General features: G+C 40.6%; 1 protein-coding gene across 6 annotated transcripts in view; it reads left to right on the top strand.

Annotated features, from left to right (window-relative positions):
* Positions 1 to 23,117, top strand: part of PHKB (phosphorylase kinase regulatory subunit beta) — a 209,795-nt gene extending 186,678 nt beyond the window's left edge. For all 6 annotated transcript variants that reach the window (XM_073307739.2, XM_073307737.2, XM_073307738.2 and 3 more), the window contains 5 exons: positions 5,417 to 5,551; positions 9,540 to 9,669; positions 10,110 to 10,217; positions 11,562 to 11,702; positions 22,027 to 23,117. In XM_073307739.2, coding sequence (XP_073163840.1) covers positions 5,417 to 5,551; positions 9,540 to 9,669; positions 10,110 to 10,217; positions 11,562 to 11,702; positions 22,027 to 22,164 — 652 coding nt within the window. In that variant the 3' untranslated portion in view covers positions 22,165 to 23,117. The remainder of the gene's footprint in view (positions 1 to 5,416; positions 5,552 to 9,539; positions 9,670 to 10,109; positions 10,218 to 11,561; positions 11,703 to 22,026) is intronic.
* The last annotated feature ends 2,508 nt before the right edge of the window (positions 23,118 to 25,625 follow it).

The following is a 25,625-nucleotide window of genomic DNA, read 5'->3' as shown; positions in this document are numbered from 1 at the left end:
ATATCAGACATTTTTCATCTCCACATTTTATATGGTCAGAACACCTCACATAAGCAATTACAAACAGAAAATACCTTGTCGGTAAGTGAACTCCTATTGATGCCTGAACTGCATCTTTGTGTCTGTGAACCGATTCCAAAGGTAATTACTGTATTTTAGTAACAGGACAATGACATTGCTTTGTCCAGGCAAAGAAAATAAATGCAATTGATGTTCTGAACCCATAATCCACTAAAAGGAATTTCTATGAGTTTGCTTCTGACTTTTGATATGAGAGTTGGGGTAATGATAGATTTAGCCATGTAGATAGCTATCTTACTATCCATAAATCATCATATCATATGGCTGTCTGAATCATTATTATCCAAGTGCAGTACACAAACCTTCAAATTACCATGTTTTCATTGATAATATATCTCTTGTAGAATACAGCTTCCTTTCATGTGGGTGACACCTGTTTCTGTCTTTCACCCACACACTGAGAAATGGGGCACATCTCTCTCATTAACTCAAAATATCAAACCCTTGGTTGCATGGTGATTTTTAAAGATAAGCTTCAAATCTTTATTCAAAAACTTTGTGGAACATCCTAAATCACCAACAGACATGTATTTGTTAGTCTTTAAAAGTCAATATATTTTTTATAGTTGAAAATGACTTATCCTGCCATACGTCCTGACTTTGAGTCCCTTGCCACACTTGATGACATAACTAGCACAAAAGGGAATCAGGAAAATGTTCCTGGTTACTGACATCTATGGTGTCAGGGTGCTACTCAGGACTTGGCAGGAAAGTGAAGGAGGAATGAATGACTTTATATTCTGAACAAAATATCTTAAAGTGCACTTGTATTATTGAAGTCAGTGTTTCCCGTAAGATGAGGCATGCGTAAAGGACTACCCTCGGTGTGGAGACATGGATATATCTCTCATTTGTTTTCTAGAGTTTCAGAATTCATTTGTTTAAAAAGTCTCTAGTTATAGTTGCAGAGAGAACTTTCAGAACATGAAGTCAATGTAACTGATGCAATGCAGTGACATCTGTATGAGTTTGTAGAGTCTGAAACAATAGCTTTGAGGTGTGTGTTGTCATTGGAATGGGCTTTAAGTTAGGTGTCAATGATGAAATTTTAAGTGTCAACATTAACTATATCATAGCTCATCAAAGCATGTAAGAAAGAACATAATGTATCCTATTTTGAAGATCTACCTCAGCATTTCCCAAACTTGGGGCATGGGGATGAGGGGCTATAAGAACTATTTGTGGGGTGTGGGCAAGGAAGATGTATACACTAGGATGTCTGAACTTTCAGCAGTACATGGTGGAGTTGCAGGGTTGGGGCATGTAAATGGTTTTGTTTTCCTGAAGTGGGGACTCAGCATTCAAAAGTTTTATAAACAGTGATTCAGTCTACATGCATACACAGAAACTGTGTGAATAATTTAGGGTTTTAAATGGAGACCGCAAAGATTTCAATTTGTACTGTGGAATCACTCTTAAAACAGAGGCAAACATGAGTGAGTTTGTCTTGAGTTTATTTGAATTAATAACTTGTAATTTTGACTACCGGGGGAGGCTGGGGGTTTGAGACTGCAAGTTTGTTTTTTTTTAAAAAAGTCCAGTATACCCATCTGCTAATCATTTGTTGAAGGTGGTAACACGCAGCTCATGTACTATGAGCCCATCTTTGCCCAATGTATGAGTAGGCATTATGTACAGATTCTCAGTCTTGTTCTACTTCTTTTGCACTATTCTGGGGGTATAGAGGGGAGTGGAAAACAGCTACAATTTCCAAACTAGGGTTCCCCCCCCATGTAGGAGGGTCCCTAGCAGGCATATAGGTAGCTCCTATACTACGCCCTCCTTCAGGCCCAGCATAAGGCTTATGACTGGTGTGGGGAATGGGCCTGGTCAGGATGCCCTGCACACTTATCAGTCACAAGTTAGCAAGTGGTCCCTTGGGAATAATTGTCAGATGGTGGAGTGTACAGCAGCTTATTGCTGGCACAGAAACAGCCAGAGAATTGGGAAATTATAAGCAGTTTCCTTTCCAATTCCCTGCTACAAACATGGAAACTCTGAGAGAACTAAAACAATATTTCTCTTCAAATAGCATTCCTCTTAAATATAACAATACAAAGGCATACACAAATGGAATATCAGAGCTACATATCAAAAGGTGGGCACCATTAAAAGTATGTCTCTTTGCTTCACGTTCAGTTATTGGCTGAAATAAACAACATCTGTCTCAGCCTGACTGAATGTATGAGCATATGAAAAATCAGACTTAATTGTTAGGTTATAAGTCTAGTATCTGTCTTTTATATTTTTAGTAACTATAACTTAAATTTCTCTGTAATGAAATCTTACACCTAGTAGAGGGGGAAAAAAACTTTATTTATTTATTTATTTATTTATTGAGAGACATTCCACTAAGTGCAAAATCTTGGATACTTGTTTTATATATTGTCCTGTTTATGTATGTAGGTATGGATATCAGAACTAACTTGAAGGAGGTTGCTCTTTTGTTACTTTATATGTAAGGCCTGGAAAATTGTATTCTGAAGGGCATTGCTCAAGTTTTTAGCCTTTCATAGAAAACACTTTTAAATTAAAACAGCATATGTATGACACAGGAATTTTGAGGCATTTCATTTGTGCCAGACCCAAACATAGCTTCCAAGTTTCAGTGAAGTCTTGATATTAAGTTTCTTATAGAGAAAGAAAAAGTGATACAGTCATCCAAATTTAATAAAATCTGAGTACCACATTATATAATGATTTAAAAAAAAGTTAATTTAAAAAAGGCATGAACAATAAACAGTGATGTATCAAAATACATTGTGATGCTCTACTGATGGTGTAAAAGTGCCATTTTACTGATTAGTTACATTCTTGAATACAGGGCCAGCAATGCCTTTTCAAGAACATATCTGAAAGATGTCAGATGTCAATTAAGTTGAGGCTAACTAAACAGTAAACACAAGCTCTTATTTTGTGTTCAATCTGTAAAGTAGAAGACAGGTGACTCAGTCCAGATGAGTTCCAGTGAGCAAATAATGTCATTCTAATTTATACTGTATTGTAATGGAAACATGCCAATTTTTATAAGCAGTTTTAATATTCCATTAAACAATCCAAATATAATTTGCTTTTAACATTTTATGCTTTTTATGACAGTTCTTCTAAAAGAGAGACAAGGTAGGCAAGGGATCAACTTCTGCTGGTGGGAGAGATGCTTTCGAGCTTACACAAAGGTCTTGCCCAGACCTGAGAGAGAGCTCAGTGTAAGCTCATTAGCTTGTCTGTCTCACCAGCAGAACTTGGTCCAATACAGGGACAGCCCCAGGCACCAGCGTTCCAAGCAGGTGCTTGGGGCGGCGATCTGCAAGGGGCAGCAGTCCGTGTGCCATTATGGCGTTTCCTCGGTGGCAGCAATTCTGCGGCAGCCTCTCTCTTCAGCCGCCTGCGGCGGCAATTTGGCGGTAGCTTCTGTCTCTTCAACCACTCACGGCGGCGGCAATTCGGCACGCTGCTTGGGATAGCAAAAACGGTAGAGCCGGCCCTGGTCCAATAAAAGCTATTACCTCAACCATCTTGTCTCTCTAATATGCTGAGACCAACACTGTATACAGGTTCTTTTAAATGGCAGCTAATATTGATAGCAGTGTCTGTATGGTGAAACTCACTTTTTTCAGCTATGCCTATACAGTACAGTGCATTTTAAACACCAACTCTTCCATTTTCCCTTTTTTTGTGACTATGGATACCAGCCTTCTCTGTTTTTTATGGAGAAGGATAATATGCAAAATCATTAGGGATAACAGGCACACCTTAAATAGTGTGTTCAGTACCAGATATCATGTGCTATCCTGTCTTTCCTTTAAATAAATAGATATGAGTAGTCATAGTTTAAATCAGTGGGACTACCTTTGTGATTAACTGCTGATCAGTGAGAGTCAGGAGGTTATAATGTGGTTATATCTGAACAAAGTGGACTAGTTTGGGAGGTTTCCAGATACAACTTTTTAATCTCTTGTCAATTTGTTCTCCTTTACCACGGTGAATTCTCTTCCAAGAAGAGACTATATAGCCTGTTATTCCTACATTGCCTGTTGATTCATATTTATTCTCCCTGTTTTGGGCCATTTCTTGACTCCTAATCAGGCTCTACACTGCAAAGCAATGTAGAATATATGTCCAGGTGTAGGAGTCTTGCTGGCATCACAGAAATATCACAGATAGATACTCTTATCTGTGAAATTACAAAGTTTTAAGACTTGTAAATGTGTTTATATAAATAGACTGGGTACCATTAAATAATTTGAGGATGTGTTGTATTCTAAACAAAGTATGTATGAAAGTTGAATACAATGGTGAAAGGTGAATCCCTAAGAAATACTTGCTAGAAATAGACTTGTGTATTTCATTCTCTCTTCATTCCTTCACTATCGTGACTGGACAGAGACTCTAAGCCCTAAAACTACTTTTATTGTGTGTAATGTTACAGGATGCCTGCCCTAGAGGGCCAGAGCTAGTCAAATTTATTTTAACTAGTGACAGCAAATACCACTGTGTGCTGAAGGAACTGTGCTTAGTAAGAAAACAGGGTAGCTGAGTAATCCTACTTCCCAAATTGACCTAGCAATACAGTGTCTTTTCATATTCATTATTCAGTTAAAGACTGTAGGACTTAATTGTCTCTGTAAGATGTAAAATAAGCCATTTTCCATCTCCTTTCTAATGGTTTGCAAATTCTGCTTCCCTAAGACCTAAGGCTGAATGTTGAACAGAAAAATATGATTGATTCCATAATTATTTTAATTAAATCACAACAGCAAAATAATTTTAAATATTAACTGACTTTTTTAATATCAGAGGACAGGTAATGTTTTTTCAGTAAAGGTCAGTGATATAAGAGGAAATTCATGGGGCAAGCATATTTTCCATGTAAATGGCACATGTACAACAATATTATTTTACAACCCATCTCCTAAAACTGTTTCAGTACTACTTTCAGTTTGGATAAAATACACTGTGGGAATCTGAACAAACTCCATCACAAAGTAAAATTGGTATAATAGCATCTTGTTGACCTAGTTATTGATGCATCTCTTGGCAGCCCAAGTTACATAAAAATGATCTTTCTGGGTTCTGTAGGGGTATTGTATCAGACCATTTTGTTTTAGGAAAGTGCACTTTTCTTGTCTTCTAGTAAAAAGCATATGTTCTGTAATTCAGAATCCTATATAAACATATATAGTTAAACTCAAAAGGAACCACATGATGTTTTTTCTCCAGCTATCTGGCCAGGTAGAGGAGAACTATGTTATTAAAAAGTTCTGTTTCATACATTTCAAAAGGTATGTGTTTTTGTAATGTCCTATAAATAAATATTTTCCTTCTTATATTTCAGATGGATTATCCATGCTATGAAGTATGAACTAAAAATCCGTGCTGGGGATATGCCACCCATGGATTTATACCGGCTGTCGCCTAGTGAAGTGAAGCAGCTTCTGTTGGATATTCTTCAGCCACAGCAGCAAGGGAGGTAATGAGATCTGAGTTTGTATCTCATGCTGCTATTCGTAATAGATTGATTGCATAATCTTTGTGTTTCTGAAATAAATTGTATGCATCTTAAATCACTAGGTATCTGCAATCAATAATGTTTCAGTCATACATTATGTATAAGGCTGTGAGACAGTCACGGAGGTCATGGAATTCAGGGATTCCGTGACTTTCTGGGACCTCCATGACTTCTGCAGCGGCTGGTGTGGCTGGCCCGGGGGCCGCCTGAGCAGCTCGGGCAGCTGTACCAGCTGCTGCTGAGGCAGTCTCGGGCCACCGCACCCCATCATCCCCCAGGAGCAGCAGCAGAAGTTTGGGTACATATGGGAGGAGGTTGAGGCGTGGGAGGGGGTGAGGACTCTGGGCAGCGCTTACCTCGGGGGGCTCCCCAGAGGTGGCAACATGTCCCTCCATCAGCTCCTAGCTCTGTGCGCTGCCTCTGCCCAAAGGCATCGCCCCCGCATCTCCCATTGGATACAGTACCCAGCCAATTGGAGCTGCGGAGCGAGCGCTTGGGGCGAGGGCAGCACGCGGAGCTAGGAGCTGAGGGAGGGACATATCGCCACTTCTGGGGAGCCGGGTAGGGAGCCTGCCAGCCCCACCAACCCCCCAACACCTGCAGGGGTCCAGGGCTGCGCACCACTGCCCCCCACCCTGCAACACTGGCGGGAGGCGGGGAGGTCCTGGGCTGCTCCCCCCTAGCACAAATCTGGTCCCAAGATTTAGTCAGGGGTATATAGTACAAGTCATGGACAGGTCACGAACTGTGAATTTTTGTTTACTGCCCATGATCTGTCCATGACTTTTACTAAAAATACCTGTGGCTAAAACATAGCCTTAATTATGTATACAGAGGTAGTGAAGACACACATTGATTTGTTTGTTCTTTTAGCTGTCTGCAATTTTTCTGATTTTCTTTTACGTCTAAAATTCTGCCCTATTGCCCCATAATCCTTGTGTGAAACTTTACAATAAAGTAATATTTGATACCATAGACATTCGATGTGTAGGATTTTCCTCACCTAGCCTGACACTAGGAACCAAACAACATCCCAAGACTAGTTACTTAAGGAGTTTTCACCAGTCAGAGCAGGGTTTATTGACTGCTTGTTGATCTCCTACTGAGCTGTAATTATTCCTTGTTTAAATCCCCTGTCTCCTCACCATCCTCAAGCTCAGGTACATTGTCTGACATGTACCATCTCCTTTAAGGCTGTAGCACTGGTTTTTATTAGCTGCCAGAGAGATCATTTTTAGTTGGTGCATCACAAATGAGCAGGATAGAAGCTGAGGGCATTATCTCCATGCTGGTCACAAATTGATGTGGGAGACCGAGGTTACAAATTTCCTCTTACAGGCTGTGTGTTAGTTTAAATTTTTGCAATAAGGCTTGCTTACGTGGCTCATAATTTCTATAGTCCTTCTGGGCCATGGGTGACAGTCTTCCCTGTCAGTAAAGGAGATAGATACCATACATTCACTTCACAGTTCACCTACAAAGCATATAGAAATACATCTATGTCATTCCCATACCTGTAGCAAGGTAACCATTTAAAATCTATGCTGCCTCCTAAGGCTGGTGTTCAGTCTCTGTCCCCACTTACCAAATTGATAGGCACTGACTGTGCTGTAGCTTCAGGTCCAATTCATATCTTCATAGCTTCTTTCTCACACCCTGCTCACGGTGGTGCTGTTTCTACTCGTGCTGGCACTGGGCCAGCTCCAGTTTCTTTTCTTCCAGCTGCAGCTTTTCCTCCTCTAGACTCTGCTGATTCAGGGAACTCTTAATGGCTTTTGGTTGTTTCTTCAGTCACTGTATACATCATCATCCACACCAGGGGTTCTCAGACTTTTGTACTGGTGACCCTTTTCACATACCAAATCTCTGAGTGCAACCCTTCTTATACATGAATTTAACAGTTCAAAAAGTCTTTTGTGCCCGACTTCCGCCTGAAGCTCCAGCATGCCTGGAGGGAGACTTCACAGGGCTTGTTCCCTTAAGTTCTCGTGACTAGGATTATCTCTAAAGCCACTGCCTGCCTTCCTGCAGATCTGTATAACCACCCAGAATTAAATAAACTCTTTGATCCCAGGTAGCTACTGGCATCACAGTAATCAAATAAACAGAGGTGTATATATAATATTCGTAATAATAATACAGATATCTCTTTCGTTCTTCACAGAGAGTAAAGGTAACCGAAACTGGTGGCTATTCTGTTACTCTGTTCAAACACTCAAAATGTTATAAGGTGGGAGTGTAAGGGTGTAATAAATTTTCTAAGAGTAACAGGACCAGCTCGTTCAATTATAGAAAACTATTCAGCACAGCACTAATTAAAATTTAGGTTACCTATACAAATTGGTTACCTATACAAATAATTCATAACATTTAGTTTTCTGACTTCTCTGCCGCCAATGTCTGGCGCATGCATACAGGTTAGACATAGTGCTCTCCTAAAAAAGACTTGTTAATTTTTAATAAAACAGCTATATCTTTGAGCTGAGAGATAAAGTATGAAATGAGGCACCTGGTCCACTATTCATTTTCTTCTGCACTCCTTTTTCTTAATATTAAAATAACTGAGGAAAACAGCACTTACCCTCAGAGTTTAGTTTGGTTTCTCAGGAAAGCTCTCTCAGTTCAATACAGAGAGCTTGTACAAACTCCTGCTGCATGGGAAAAGATTTTCTCCTTCGAAGAGAAGACCTCTGAAGACTATACTGCTGCTAGGAAAGAATTTTTTTAAATAAATACTTAAATAGAAATATTATAAACTAACTATGAAATATTGCTACCATAGACTAATTTTATAAACTGAATTTACTCATTACAACCATTACCAGTTCTCACAGTTTTGTTGCTAGTCTTTCAGTGTTTGTCTTTCTTAAAGCCCCAGCCCTGGGAGTCATGTTTTTTTGTAATAATCTCACCTTTCTTTTAAAAAGAAACGTAAATTTGTAGTCCTTTATAATTGCAAAGAAAAGTTTGAAGATATGATCCACTAAAGGCTCAAAAACTGAATGACAAATAAACAGAATCCAAAATTTATTATCCTTTAAAATCTCATGATTAAGCTCATCTCATAATTCTGGGGGATCTGACTCATATTTTTCAATGTTTGTGGTTGGCAATACTGTACTACACTAGTCTACTAAACCCTTATGATTTTTTGTTAAATTAACTGTAGAATCAACTTCATAAATGTAGGTTTCTTAATTTCTTTAAAATTACAAATGCTGTAAAGCACTGGACATTTGGGATGAAGCACCAACAAAATTTCAGCTTACCAACTTCAATTTTTTTTAAATTACAACGTGCAAAAATGTCTCTTCAACTTAGTACACTTTTTGCAGTCTAATTTGGAATTGCAGGGTTTAATATGGAAGCTGTACTAGTACCGTAAATTGTATTACATGCAGTAGAGGGGATAATAAAGGAAAATTTATACTGTAGTTGTATTAGCATGGATCATGGTTTCTTCTTTATGCAACGTGTATACATTTTGGTGCCATACACATGTGCCTGACAAATTGTATCTCCGGTAAATTAAATGGCAAATTTGCTTTCCCTAAACATATATATGTTTTCTTATGTATTATAGGTGTTCTGTCAAATTCTTCCCTAGTGCCTGGTAACTTCATTGACTTCGGTGAAGTTACAGCAGAGTTTAATTTGGCCTATGTCCTGTTCTGTGTTAAATTGATTTAAGTGTTAAATTTGTTAGACCAGTTAATAAGATAACATTCCAGACTCTAAATCATCTTGCTTTTGTTCTCTTTAGGGTCTATTTTTATTTCCATTTAAAATATTTAACAGGAAATGCAACACACACTGTGTGTGTATCATTGATGGATATTTACTGTTGTTGCTTACCCTAATGGCTTATTTAAACCACAAAGAAAGCTTTGTTTTGAATCTGAAACAGATTGGTTTTTCAAGCCCTTCAGTCATTTTGTTTTGTCCACAGATGTTGGCTTAATAGACGTCAAATAGATGGTTCTCTGAATCGAACTCCCCATGGTTTCTATGACAGGGTGTGGCAAATCTTGGAGAGAACCCCCAATGGTGTAATAGTAGCAGAAAAATATTTACCACAGGTAAAAAGAAAATATTTAGAGAGTTGCACATTGGTTTTTAAATTACTGAATGCATTGCCATTGTCTTTTTCTTCTCTTTTCATGGAATGTTTGCTACAGCTAACAAAGGATTCCAGGTGTAAAATAACATATTGGACATATGGTGCTGGAAGAAGACTTTACATATAAGAAGCTTTGAGTTTACTATTTGCTTGTAACTGCAGTGAAAATATTTTAATATTCTGAAGGGGAAAATAAATCTCAGACTAGACTCCTAACAGACTGCCTTTATCATTGACTAGAAATTTGCTTCTCCTTTGATCCAACAGAACCCAAATTGTTAATGTTGGATAAATAATCCACAACAAATAATCCAACCAGTTCTATTAGAATTATTTTTATTGAAATCAAATGGTTAAAATATATGCAGCATTTTATTATTTGTTTTATTTCTTTTTCAGCAACCAACACTATCTGATATGACTATGTATGAGATGAATTTTTCCCTTCTGGTTGAAGACATGTTGCAAAATATTGACCAGCCTGAATACAGACAAATTATTGTAGAGGTCAGTATCATATGAGTAAGAGAAGTTTTATATATGTGACTTGTTCGTAACAATTTTGAGAGAGAGTAACTGAACCCCACAGAGAATTGAATTAACAGGAATGGCTTAAAATCACAGATAAGCACCTGCAGATCCAAACTACTATGGCAGTTTTTAGGACACTGTCTCCACAGATTTTTGTGTTTTATATTAAGCAGGTTCACATTAATGTATTTGGATAATGCATTTCAGGATGTTGGGGTCCCCACACTGCACCAAACAAAGCAAACAGTAGCCATAGCGTTAATAATACTGGGCCTGGGGAGCGGCAGACTTTTAAACAAAAAGCTAATTCCAAAATAGCACTATTTGCAGCCCCCAGCTTAAGCCATGGGATCCTTTCTTCAGAGCCCAACTGTTCTAAACACCAGTTCCACCTGCCAGATGATGACTCCTCCCTCCCATCTCTGTTGGGCAGTCCAAAGAGCCACACTTGCCCAATGAATCAACAGTATTTAACCACCAGCTACCTCCACCAGCTAACAAAGTGAGGCAATAGAGTCCTGCCATCCTGTTATGCACTTTTACCCCTAGAACCAAGCCCTGGGCATGCTGTCTGAGCAAACCAGGGGGCAGTTCTCCCTTCAATAGCTGCCAGAGTATTTGGCCTCTGTGCAGCCACTAGTATTTCTTGCCTGCAACTATGAATCTGTCCCTGGATATTCCCTGGCACTCAGGAGTTCAAAACTGTTTTGATCATGCCCAACAACTACTGGCATGTTGAGTACAACATCTCAACCTGCAGCTGAAAGATATGGCCTGGAGTCCCCAAGGACACAAATGATCAATATGCACTCCACCACCAATTGCTTGTCACACCCTTAAGGCCTGCAAAACAGTCATGCAAGTCAGTTATTCCCATTTTAAATGCTGTTATAGCTGCAAGTAATTCAGGATCCTTTGACTTAAATTTGTTGTTTGTTGCTTATACATATTCCATTGATAAGACATCTAGATTTCAGTTGTTTAATGTGTCTGATTATACAAATGCTTGCCCTTGCCTACAGCTAAGCCTTTATCTATTCCCTAGTATTGGTTATTTGCTCAGATTACTGTAATGATCTTTTGACTGTTCTACCTACTTCATCAATTTCAAACGTACATTTTTACGTAAAATTCTGCCTTTTCAATATATAGAAATTCAAAAATTATTTGTTTACACTGCCATAATGAAGATGTTTCTTCACGAATCACTTTATGGCTTGATTCAAGCATGAGCCTGTGTTTACAACGTCATCTTTTACGTAACCTGATTTCAAACTGGCCTAAAATTAAAGGTGTTTGTTTATTTTTTTTCTATTCTAGTTGTTAATGGTTGTATCTCTTATTTTGGAGAGAAACCCTGAGTTAGAGTTTCAGGATAAAGTGGATTTGGACAAACTGGTGAAAGAAGCATTTCATTATTTCCAGAAAGATGAGACCAGGCTAAAGGGAGTTGAAAAGCAAGTGAGTAAAATATTCATTTCATGTAAAATTTAGAGTTCTTCTCAATCAAAGACAAAATTTGGTAACAAATTGTAAATGTGTGAGGCTGAAAATAAAACAGACATACAGAACTCCCAAATGGAATCCATGAAATTTAATTCTATTTAAGTGTAAGCAGAGTCAGAATGAGCTCTACCCTGACATCTGGTGGTGAGCTGTGGAAAAGGATTTCAGGGGTTGATCTCATTTGCCTGGGCACAGCCCCCCACCCCCAGCATGATGGGACTGCTCACCCAAATGGTCACTTTGGATGCTGTGGAATCCCCAGTCTCTTTGTGATTGGGGCAGAATTGTTGTTATCCTGGTTATGTGAATCAAGGACAGTTGAACTGTACTTGGCATTTTATAAGTAGCACTCGCTAGGCAAGGGACATGGGTTCCAAAGCCTAGTGAACTGAAGAGGATGGGGACAGGTATTTGTACCTCGGAGTGTGGGCTCCTTCTGAGGGCCCTCAACACCACTTTGACCCTTCCTCTCTCCACTGTGTAATAACAGAGCTAATTTTGACTCCATTAGGAGTCTTGTTACATGCTGCGGAGCTGAAATTACTGATACTTAGGTCTAAGCATTAGACCTACTTTGGACTAGTGGTTCTGAGTGCACCAGCACTGAGGCTCCCCTACTAACACCTGAAATCACTAAAGAGCTGAACTTACTGAGAAATCACTGAGAGCTGTTAAGTGGGCAGGGAGCCTGAAGACATATTGGTGAGCGGCTAGCAGGACGGCTAGCAGAGAGGCACAGCTGGCGGTGAAGACTGCAGTAGAACCCCATGGAGGGGTATGTCAATTGGCTGTTCACCCGAGCAGCAGAGCATGTAAGGTGCCTCCATACCTCCCCCCACTTCAACCCAGGCTGGGAGGTAAACTCTGCAGATGAACTTCTGAACTCTAGGGACTGCACTGACCAAGGACAGAATCAGTGGGAAGGGTGACTGTTGGGTTGCTGGACTTAAGACCCTGATGGGAAAAGGACACTGCCAAACTTACTTGGGGGTGGGTCTTTTGCTCATGGTTTGTGTTATGAATCCTGTTCGTGGTGTTTCCCCAACGTAATGTGTCATTGTTTCCCTCTTTTATTAAAAGTCTTTTGCTACACTCAGACTCTGTGCTTGCGAGAGGGGAAGTATTGCCTCTTAGAGGCACCCAGGGGGTGGTATGGAATTGTCCCAGGTCACTGGGTGGGGGCTCGAGCTGGTTTTGCATTGTGTTATTGAAATGGAACTCCTAGATACTGAACCCAGCCCTTGTTGCTGCTAACTCTGATGGGCAGAAGGGTTACATTTTGGGGGTCTCATCCAGGATTCCTGGGTCAGTACCCCTCACAAGCACCTGTTGAATGACCCACTACATTGGGAAACAATTGTGTTTATATGTTGAGGAAACTACTGTTTGTATAATGGCTAATATATCAGGTTTGTTGGGCCCCGGCTCAGCAGCCTCTAGCTCAGGGACCACAGCCTTGGCTGATGATGGGGCAAAAGCACTTGGGCAAACACTGGAAAAAGTTGTGCTGTCCCATGCTACTTCAAACTCTTGTCATAAGTTAAGGTTATTTGCTGGGGAAGAGGAGTTTGAATCCTGGTTAGAGCATACTACTGAAATGCTGCAAGAGTGGGCCATACCACATGCAGAAAAGCAAAGATGTCTAACAGAGAGTCTTGGTGGCCCAGCATTAGATGTGATTCGCACCCTGAAGCTCATTGACCCTGGGGTCAGTGTGAAGGACTGCCTAGAGGCCCTTGAACACACCTTTGGGAGCGTAGAGGGCCCTGAAGACAGCTACTGTAAGTTCCTTATTTCCCAACAGCAAAGGGGTGAAAAGGCTTCAGCCTATATACAGAGGCTGAAGAGACTGCTTCAGAGAGCTGTCATGAGGGGAGCAGTGACTGCTGAGCAGATGGATCAGACCAGACTGGCTCAAATTGTAAGAGGAACTCGGTATCAGAACCCGATTCTACTTCATCTCCAGCTAAGAGAATGACAGGAACATCCCCCAAGTTACTCCCAGCTGATAAAAGAGATCAGAGAGGAGGAAGAAAGGCAGGCTGCCAGCAAGTTTTAGGAAGCCCAAACATTGGAGCCAGCCAGCACAACACCACTGCAAACGCCCAGTGTACTGATGGTGAGCACCAAAGAGGAACTTGCCCAACAAATGCAGGTCCTGACAGAATGGATAGCTGAGCTGCAAAGCATCATTGACCGAGCTAAGACTTCCAGGAATAAGGAGCCTCAAACTGTGGCGATTGAGAAGTCAGCATTTAGAGCCACCATCCCACCCAGGCGAAGCGGGAAAGGACAGTTCTTCTGCTACCGATGTGGTCAGGATGGGCACAGTGCTGCCAAGTGCCATACTGAAGAAAATCCCTCCTTAGTGTATGGAAAGCTGAGGATCAGTTGGGAGAGATCCAGTACCTGCCAGAGGGTCTGGGGACAGGGACCATCCAGGCCTGCAGGGTTTGAAGATTCCCCCAGAAAAGACTGTCCAGCTGGGATCCCCACAGGACTGATAAGGTCCTGAGCAGAGGTCACAGTGAGGATTGAAGGGGCAGAGTGTAAAGCAGTGCTTGACACTGGATCTCAAGTGACTATTATATTTCAGTCATTCTACCAACAGATGCGTAGGCATCTGCCTATACAGCCACTGACTGGCCTTGGTCTGTGTGGCCTCAGCCTGGATGAATATCCCTTCCAAGGATATGTCACAGTGCACCTGGAATTCCCAGAGGAGGTTGCTGGGGTAAGAGAAGAGATAGACACAGCTGCCTTAATATGCCTTGACCCTAAAGGGACCTCTGATGTGTCTGTGCTGATAGGGACCAACTCCAGTCTCTTCAAGGTATTTGCGGATTACTGCAGACAATGGGCTGGGGACCAGTACCTGCATACCCTGATGATCCATAGGCTTTGTGCTGAAGCGTATAGGAAAATGGAGAGTGCTAAAAAGGAGATATCTGAGCTACCAATTGAGGCACTGAAATACACAGGCATGACTCCCTGAGTAGTGCCTGCAAGGATGGAGCAAGAGGTGCTTGTCATGAGTACCTAGCTGAAAGGCAGTAAAAGGGCAATAGCAATGGTAAAGCAGCTGGTTGAAAGAGAGTTCTCTGAAGGAGTTCTGGTCCCCAGTGGAGTCATGACCCTACCTGCGGAAGCCCACGAAAAGGTAATTATACTGATTGCTAATGAAACAAGTTGTGATGTTCTTGTGAAGCAAGGACAACACATAACAGACCTCTTTGAGCCTGAATTAGTTGTAAAACCCCAGTGTGAAACTCAAGTTCCAACAATAGACCCAGCAAAGTTTGACGTTGGAGATTCACCAATGTCCGAGGAGTGGAAGGATCGCCTGAGGAAGAAACTTTGTGAAAGATCCAAGGTGTTCTCACTGCAAGATTGAGATGTGGGATGTGCAAAAGGAGTAGAGCCCAACATCAGACTACATGACTCAGGGAGAGATCTAGGAGGATTGCTGTCTCCGAGATGGAAGATGTGCGACATCTTCAGGAGCTGGCTATGAATGGCATCATTACAGAGTTCCGCAGACCATACACCTCACCCATTGTGGTGGTCCATAAAAAGAATGAGAAAATTCAGATGTGTATTGACTATCGTACCTTAAACAGCCGTACTGTGGTTGACCCGTACACTATGCCTCGAGTCCAAGATGCCTTAGACCATTTGCTGGGAAGCCAGTGGTTCTGTGTTGGATCTTCAGATTGGATACTACCAGATCCCTCTGGGAGAAGAAGTTAAGGAGAAGATAGCCTTCATCTGCCCATTAGGGTTTTATCAGTGTGAACGCATGCCACAAGGATTTCTGGAGCACCTGCCACATTTCAGTGTCTTATGGGGAAAGTTGTGGGAGACATGAATTTACTGCAAGCGTTAGTTTATTTGGATGACCTGATTGTGTTTGGAAGAACCTTGGAGGAGAATGAAGAAACACTTCCTAAAGTGCTTGATAGGTTGGAGGATTATGGTTGAAGCTTTCAATTGACAAATGCCAGTTCTGCAGAACCTCAGTGAAGTATGTGGGTCACATCGTGTCCCAAGAGGGTGTGAGTACTGATCCCGATAAAATAGAAGTACTCACTACATGGCCATGGCCATGTCCAAGTAACTACAGAGAACTCAAGACCTTTTCTTGAGGGCTAGACAACCAGCCCACAAAGTTGCTTGAAATAAAGTGTGTCCTAGCTCACTGAATGTTAGAATGATTGATTGTTTTGGTAAAGCTGGAATAACCTGAATATTCTTAGAAAAAGTTGGTGTCTTAAAATGAAATGTTTCCTCTTTGGTAGGGGAGCAAGAAGCTAAGCGGTGGTGTTATCTAAATAGATGCAGGATATGATATTTAAAAACAGCCTGAAGTTAGAATCCTAAATCCATACTGAGGCACCTAAATAAGTGCCCAGATATTTAGAAGTGCTGAGTACCCAGAAACTTCAACTGACCTCAACAAGAACATTTTGGTGGTAACACAAACTCAGTTTTGCATCTAAAGTGTTTACCCATTGATTATTGATTCTAGAGGAGGTCGCCATAACCTACTGAGCTGTTTCTTCATCAATAGTTTAGGAAACAGCACTAGTTTCTAATTAACCACAAGTCCCTAAATAGTTTTAAAGAAGATATTCCAAAATGATATAGAAGTCTTTCTTCTGCAATGGCCTCTGTACATTCCCACTTACAGAATTTGATGCCTCTAGTGGTGAACTACAGAATTGTATACCAAAGTTCTATCTAATGGAGAAGAGCAGTAGCGTGCTCATGCTAGGATGACATGATTGGATCCATCTACATAAGGAAAGAGTACCTCTGACCATCTCAATTCCTTCACCACCACTGCAGAGAGCAAAACTGAACTACCTCTCGTGCACATGAGTTAATTAGCCTATCTTCTTGTAGTTAGTTCTTGGTTAGTTCCTTATAGTATAGTTAATTAGTTGTTGCCACTGCTTGCCTCAGACTGTGGGTCAATCGACTCGAGCTCACAGAGCTATAAAATTACAGTGTAGACGTTCTGACTCAGACTGGAGCCCAAGCCCAGAAGTCTACACAGCAATAAAATAGCCTCGCAGTCAGAGCCCCACAAGCCTGAGTCAGCTGGCATGGGCCAGTCGTGGGTGTCTAGTTGCTGTATAGACATACCCTAAGTTATCAAGCAAGAGTCACACCCTGCTTTCTTATACAAAGTGACCTGTTGCACATTGTGAGTGGATCAAGAGGTGGGTGGGGAAGCAGCAAGTTAAGACAAATAGAAATGACTGACTAAGAATGAAGGTCAAATTAGGCAAACTGCCTGTTACCCCAAGAAATCCAAACTACATGTTAAACTGTATATTGTTTTCCTTGTAAACCAAATATACCATGAGTAATCTCACTGCAGATTAAAAGCTGCACATCTGATTGCCTTGTGAGTCAGATCAATATCCTTCTAGATGTGAATACAGTCTTTGAAATGAAATCTTGTTATACCAATAAAATAAAAACCAGCAGGATCTTATTAAAGGGAAAAAGGCAAAATACCACATTTATTGTGAATACAGAAAGAATCATAGTAAGCAGTTAGTTATAGTTATAACATTCCATTCAATCTCATATTTATTCACACATTCATTCATACAAACACACACATACACAGGTTCTGCAAGGTTGTTATCATAGTTACCAGCCTTAGAGTTGCTCATGCCAAGCCACTGGCCAGGTGGCCTGGACATGAGGAGGGAACAGGGCCTTGTCAGATGCTCATCTGATGCTCCTGGAAGTTGGTTTGCAGAATCAGACCCCAAAGTTCTCACTTTTTAGAGTCTATTTTTATAGGAATTTCTTCCTATGCCAGTCTATGGGAATTGCTTCATCATGCTGTTGCTGAATCAATCAGCAGATAGCACATTCCTGACGGCTCCAAGATGTTATCTTGTTCTTTGGTTCTCCCATTCTTGAGGCTGTTGGGTGGATTCCAGTCTGCCCTCCGGGGGGGTCCTCTGGTTATTTCCACTTGACGCCTTCTTCAGCCGATGGACACTGGATTCTTAGGCTGGCACCTCCCTGATCATTCACACCAAGCATCCATCCACATACATCCTCTATCTCTATTTTAATCACAATTGTTAATACAACAAAAGGGCAGGGAGTCTCTAGGTGCTGTTTCTGTTGTTACAGAGTATTGCTTTGAGTCTCTCTCTCTGCAAATTGCTTTGAGAATAGACTCTGTCTTAGAATGTACTAACACAATTAGCAACTTGCAAGTTTCACACATAGAGGGAGAGAAACAGTACCAAAAACCAAGAGACCTCTTAATTAGTAATACCCTGGAATTTAAACTCTGGGGAATCAAACTCATTTGTGATTTTAATACAGAACTTCTTTAATATGATCCAACAATCTAACCACTTGTTGTTTACTGGATACTGATGGAAGCAACAGAAAAACTGAAAGAGCTGAAATCTGAGCATTTACTGGGCACGTACCCAATAGAAATCAGAGGATGGTCACCTCCATCAAGCCCTAAAACTAAGGTATATAAAGCTGAAGTCACCAAGTGCTCAAGAAAGTTGACTGAACCCATCAAGTAGCTGCAGAATCTTGAGTGCAACTGACACTTGGACTAGCTGTGTGGAAAGGACTCTTCTCCCATCTCAGAGTTAAGAAGGATAACAACAAGCGGTTAGATTTCATTTCAAAGATTGTATTTCCCCTTTTATCCTTTAACATAAATAACTGTAGTCTGCACTCTCTGGTGAGACCTCAAGTAACCATATTTTAGATTTTAACTCCTTTGTAAGTCCAAGCAAACTGGCATATGACTGAAAATCATAACTTTAAGTAAATGCTTTTACTATTCTAAACGTGTCCCTTTTTGATCAATCAAGTCAAAGAGTAGTGATCACACTCTTAAAAGTGCATCCTTGGAAGTGTGATAAATGTTAGGAATTGAGAATTTATGATAGTAAGTAAATGTAATAAGAAATCTTGGTGATTTGCACTGTTTCTTGATGTAACTACTGAGCCTCAATTCTAGTATGTGGTAACTGCTTGCAAGACGACTGGATGTGTAGTATAGACCTAGAACACTGGTTGTATCTATACTTTAGTGGTGAACCGTTGCCTATATACTGATGTGATTCTGGGTGAATTAATAAGTTGTTATTTAGTTAAGAATAAGCAAATGTTCTGATTTGAGAAATACTCTTCCATTTAAAAGTTGACCTGAAAAGAATCCAGTGTTTAAAACTATAAAAAACTAATACTCCCCTGACTCAGTAAAAAGGGGTTATCTTATTAGATACCATTCTATATTGGCTATTAAGTTATCCAATTGGCAAACCAAGTTGGTTAGATTTCAACATAAGAATGGCCATATTGAGTCAGACCAAAGGTCCATCTAGCCCAGTATCCTGTCTTCTGACCGTGGCCAATGCCAGGTGCCCCGGAGGGAGTGAACAGAACAGGTAATCATCAAGTGATCCATCCCATTGCCCATTCCCAGCTTCTGGCAAGCAGAGGCTAGGGACACCATCTTTAAAATGTAACTGGCATCTCAGTAAGTTCATAAAAATTGATCTTCTTTCACACTTACAAAGCCCTTCAGAAAATCTAACAGATTATGTGTTGCCACTGAGAAAACAGAGTCTTTCTCGTTGAATTAAAACGTGTACTGAGCATTGTTATACATTGGCCAAAGAACTGGTACCTCTGGGTTTAAAGACGCGTTATGTAGCTGCTGATGTAGCATGTCTGAGACAGATCCCGATTGTAGGGATTTGCAAAGAAAGAATAAGGAGTTCTGTTCATATATTCACTAAGCACTACTAATTGGATGTGGCACAGTGATCCAATGCTTTGTTTGGTAAAGTGGTGCTACAGTTTTTTCCCTAGAACTCCTTGCCCTTCACTGTCTATGGTGAGAGTGGGGGCACTGTGCTAATCTCCCATACAGAGGAATGCACAGAGACCCTTAAGGAAGTAATGAAGGTTACTTACTAATAACAGTTGTTCTTCAAGAGCTACCTCTGCATTCATGCTGCCTACCACCTTTCCCTCTGCCTTAGGAATCTGTAGGCTAGGGAGAAGGAACTGAGGTGGTCAAGATGAGGAGTGGGTTCCTCCTTATATATATTAAGCCAATGATGTCATCTTAGCAGGAGAGCACTACAGTGCCCCACAGCGGAAAATGCTTTGTTGTATAGTTCCACAGCTCAAGACTAGAGATGCCAAATCCCTAACTTGTGAATGCACGCAGGCAACTCTCGAAGAACAATAGTTATAAGTAATGCATTTTCCTTAAATACTAATTAATGGAACTTTATATGATTGTTTATGAAGAGAGCTCCTAGATTTAGAAAATGTATTAAATTAGCTCCTTAGTTTTAGGAGTAAGAATTGTTAACATAAAATAAATTAGTGGTTTGAAGCCAGAATGCACTACTTAGTAGACCCGGATCGGAAACTGTTTATCCACCCATGAAAATTCTCAACGTTTCAAAAATGTTCACGTTCCACAGCAGGACCAACCTAAGATCTTTTGGAAACCTTCATGAAAAAAACATAACAGAGACACCCACTCCAGCCTAGCTAATAGCACAGAAGCTAGGGCATTCACCCAGGATGTGGGAGACCCAGGTTCAAGTCTGTGCACCTCCCACAGTCTGAGTGAGTGCCCTAGCCACTAGGCTGTTAGCTAGGCTGGGGAGGGTGTCTCTCTCAGACCAGAAATATGTTTCAGCAAAAAAGTTCCAGTGTAGATGAAGCGACATTTCCCAATGAGAAATCCTTCTATCAAAAAATTCCTGACCAGCTCTACTTAGTACTTTTCTATTAATACTTCCCTATTAATAATTATTCCAGCACAGAAAGCTTCACACAGAATTAAGGTGCCTTACATTCATTCCCAAAACATACACTAAAAATACAGAAAATCCTTAGTTCAGGTTTTTTCACAAACTCTGGCCTTGATTCAGCAAGGTACTTATAATATTCCTAACTACCTTACTAAATCAGGACCTTTAAAAATTACTTCTTCTTTCATGTATAATATTAGACAATAGCCTCACAAATAAGGCCTGGCTTACATTTAAATTTGAGGTTGATGTAGCAAGAAAGGTCAGGGGTAAAAATCCATACCCTTGAGTGCCATAGTTATGCTGACCTAACCTCCAGTGTAGACGTAGCCAGGTCAACAGAAGAAGGCTTCTGTCGACCTAGCTGCCATCACTCCGGATGCTAGTGTTCCTAGAGTGATGGAAAGACCCTTTCTGTCACTGAAGGCTGTGTCTCCACCAGGGATCGGCAATCTTTGGCACGCGGCCCATCAAGGAAATCCGGTGGCGGTCTGAGACGGTTTGTTTACCTGCAGCATCCACAAATTTGGCTGATTGCAGCTCCCACTGGCCGCAGTTTGCCGTTCCAGTCCAATGGGGGCTGCAGGAAGCAGCGTGGGCCAAGGGATGTGCTGGTCGCCGCTTCCCGCAGTCCCCATTGGCCTGGAATGGCGAACTGAGCCAGTGGGAGCTGCAGTCGGCTGAACCTGCAGATAAACAAACAGTCCTGGACTGCCAGCGGATTTCCCTGACGGGCCATGTGCCAAAGGTTGCCGATCCCTGGTCTACACTAAGGGATGACGCAGGCGTAGCTACTGTGCTGTATCTATGCTGCTATAGTCTCTGTAATGTAAACATGGCCTAAGTATAAGTAAGTCATCAAATTTTTCATATCATCCCTAATTGAGCTTTTAAAATACCTGGACTCTTATGTGATGCGAGTCTAGGAAGAAAATATTTGTTTTTTCTTCTAAGGTTAATGGAGTAAGTCCCATACTTTAACTGCATTTTTAAACACAACCTTAGTCATGGAGTTGAAACCAGCCCCACTATAATGTTTGAAGAGAGATTACCTAACTAATATGTTTTGCAAACAATGTGAAGAAACTGACCTGTCATTAGGAAATAAAGAGGAAATTATGTGACCAGATTATGTAATATATTCTTTCACAAAACTGTGCCCGAATAGGTACACGCTAAGATTTCCAAGAAAGTCTTTAAGCAATTGAACATGTACATATTGTACCTTTAGAAAAATCTTAGATTTTAAAATTCCTGTTTGACAACTAATTGAACAATGAGTGTGTCATACAAAAAGACTTTCAAAATCAATAATGAGAATTGCACTTTTCACCTATAAAATGGTTTCAATTAACTTACTCTTTATCAAGGGTTAAACTTGATTCTTATCAATCAACACTTCGTTAGAAAAATACACTTTTTTGTTTTTGTTTTTATAGGATGACATGACTTCATTTTACAACACTCCCCCAATGGGAAAAAGAGGAACATGCAGCTACTTGACTAAAGCTGTGATGAATTTATTGTTGGAAGGGGAAGTGAAGCCAAGCAGCGATGATCCTTGTACCATTAGCTAAACTTCAGAAAGAAATATAGGAACCATTGCTTATTTAGGTTTTAGTGTTGTTTTGCATGTGATGTTTAATTCCTATTTTGAAGAGTAGTCATGGGCAGCAATATAAATCTGTACCATCCTTCACTGTGATAAACAGAATTGCTTAGGGTAGTAAATACCACAGCTGATTTGGCAATAAAAATAAATATATTTAATCAAGAAAAAAATCTCAACAGCAATCAGCAATCTTCACCTAAATGTCAAAATAGTGTGCTGACTGAAAATTATGCATGAAGCATGACATACAGTTCATATTAAATGAGCCCAATAATATTTAAATAAAGTTGGCTGGGCCTGTATTTTTGGTTTTGCAACTGTTTAAAAACAAATGATACGCTTAGTTATTTGTGTAATTTTGAACTAACAGTTTATGCAAGATTTATTACCTCTTTCTTCCATTTGTACTGTAGTTCATTACAAAATGCTGTAATTTAAATGCTGAGTAAAATACAAAATGCAAAATGTAAATGCTGAGTAAAATACAGCCAGAATTTTTAAAAAACAGAATACATTTGAACTAATGGTTAGCACCCAAAACAGATGGACACTTAACATAAAAGCTAGAGTGGTTTTGTATTTGGTCACCTTAGTCAAAGTGGAGGTAAAATAAAAACAATTTAATTTGTATAACGTATGAGAATTGTTTAGGGTTTTAATGACTTAGTTATAACCTGATTACACAGATTGAAGACAGCCAGAAAATGAAATACAAAATATGTAGAATTGCTTTTTATATTTTAAATAAATGTCATTGCAGCTAACCACATGTTCAAAAGTTTGTATGAGATTTATAAATTAACAGTGGAAACATTAGTTAATATGGGATGGAAATTTTTAAAAATGTATTTAATTGAAATTAATGTTGGGAAGATGATTGAAGAGAGACTTTCATTAAATATAAGCGTTTGACAAGTTCTTTCCTGTATTGACGGTTTATTTGTCTCCTAGGCTTGATTATTACAGAATCTACAGATTCGAACTAACCCTGCTTGAATTATTTTGAAGAAGGTAGTTTCCACGTTCCTTTATAAAAGCTTGCTTTTTCTATCAGTAACAATGCCCTTAGAGTCTGATCCAGATCTTGTGGGAAGGACTCCCATTGGCTTTTATTGGATGAGGCCCTTTTGAGCATATATCATCAAAACAGCTGTTGTGACAGAATAAAATATGTTCAACTGATTGAGACTTGTGTATAGCATTGGAAATCTAATAAATGGTGATCCACTACAAGTATATTTACAATAAGTTTTTCCTTTAAATCTGTATTAAATACATAATAGTGAAATTGAGCCACAGATATATGGTGAACAGAATATGAAAATGATGAAATGAAGATCAGCGCAGTTTAAGTACCTACGCAGAAATGAATTTAGGACAGGTGTTCTCTGATGATGGTCATGGACCTATAGTAATCTACAGACCTTTTCCTGGTGATCACAATTAAATAATTCTGGAACCACATGGTGAGGCGATTGATTGTTGAGTAGAGAAAGGATCCCTCTCTAAGTGGTCTACAGAATTAAAAACAAATTTGAAAACCTCTTGTTTTCAGCCTAATAGTAGGAGTTAAAAACAGGTGCCATTGGCCTTTTAGTTTCAAAATATTTTTAAACACCTGCAAGAGAAGTTAAGTAAAAATATTAACACATTTATCAGAACATTGCAAGACTTAAATCTAATTTAAAGTTTACAATCTCACAATGACTGATTCAGTGAAGCCAAGTTTATTCTATATGCACCAGCTGTTACAAATCACTGAACGAACAGCAGTTTGTTTTATTACCTGGCCCTCATAATAAGTCATTTTTATTTCATCACTTTGTGGTGCTATCAGAGTCCTACAATGTTGCATTCAACTATCAGAATTTTTTCAAAAACCAAATTGTTTCTAATATGTTTAAAAATGATGAAATACTGTCAGCTGAATATCACAGTGAACTCTCAGCACATTGAGTAGGAGGTTTTAAAGAGACTGGATTGCGGAGACAACTTCTTGCTGCGATTGTGTCATCAAGAGGTAGTCATCCAGGTATGCGATGACTGTGTGTCCTTGTTGTTTCATGTGGACTGCTACCACCATGAATACCTTTGTGAATGCTTGTGTCATCACGCTGCTGAATGGGAGGACATGGAACTAGTAATGTTGGTGTCGCACTGTGAAGCGGAGGAATTTCCTATGAGATGGGTGGATGTCTACATGGAAGTATGTGTCTTTCATGTCAAGAGCTGCGAACCAAGCTCCTGTTGGAGGGAATAACTGATGCCAGTGTTATCATTCAGAACTTTAACTTCCTGATAATGTAGTAGCAGGTGAAGAACTAAGATGGGTCTCCACCCATCACCCTTCTTCAGGATGAGAACGTATGGTGAGTAGAAGCCTTTTCCTTGGTATTGGGGAGGGAGGCCCTCTATTGCACCCTAGAGGATCAGGGCTTTGGCTTCCTGTTGAAGAATCAGTTGATGGGAGGGATCCTCGGCGGGGCTCAGGTGGGAGGGCAATGAAGTGGAAAGGAGAGAAACTCTGAAGTATCCATGGTGGATGATCTCCAGTACCCAACTCTCCAGGGTGATCTTGCCCCAAGGGTGAGCAAATCAGGCATTTCAGCAGCTGAAGATGATGGGCAGGTGAGGTGGTTGACATTGGAGGTGGGTCGCGGGCCACAAACTGCATATCAAAAGACATCCTTGCCCTGCAGCTGGGAGAGGGTCAAGGAAGTTGTAGTGGCAGAGAATTGGGTTCTCTGGGACCTCTGGCACTTCATTGATCTATGATGGATGATCGTAGTAGGATGGGTAGGTTGTGTGAGGCCGTGGTCAAAAGGGCTGCCTCGGGTTTGCGCCTCGGAGCTGGGATTCCCAGGGATTGCAGGGTGGACTATGAGTCCTTCAGAAAGTGCAGGGACTCATCCATCTTCTCACAGAAGAGGTTGGCCTCATTGAAATGGAGGTCTTCATGGTATTTTGGACCTCCCTGGGGCAACCAGAGGGTTGCAGCCATGAGTCCCTGCACATCACAAGGCCAGTGGCTTGCGAGCAGGAAGCAATGTCAGCTGCATCTACTGCAGCCTAGAGGGCCACCTTTGCCATTAAGCACTCTTCATCTATGAAGGCCTGAAACTGGGCATGGTCATCTGTAGGAAGCTCATCATTGAACTCTGCTAGCCTGTTGTATGTGTTAAAATCATACTTGGCTAGTAGAGCCTGATAGTTCACGATACAGATCTGTTGGCCCGCTGAAGAGAAGACTTTCCTGCCCAGAAGGTCCAGTCACTTGGAGGACTTGTCAGGTGAAGTGGACATCTGCAGTTGTTGCTAAGCCCATTCCATGGCCACCTGGACAACCAGTGAGGTGGGGGCCTGGTGCGTGAATAAAAAATCAGCCCCTTTAGCCAGCATGGAGTAGCATTTCTTGGACTCCCTTTG

Source organism: Lepidochelys kempii, chromosome 12 (assembly GCF_965140285.1).
Source record: "Lepidochelys kempii isolate rLepKem1 chromosome 12, rLepKem1.hap1, whole genome shotgun sequence".
Taxonomy (NCBI): Eukaryota; Metazoa; Chordata; order Testudines; family Cheloniidae; genus Lepidochelys; species Lepidochelys kempii.
Note: the sequence above shows the minus strand (reverse complement) of the source record. Positions and strands in the feature narration are given on the sequence as shown.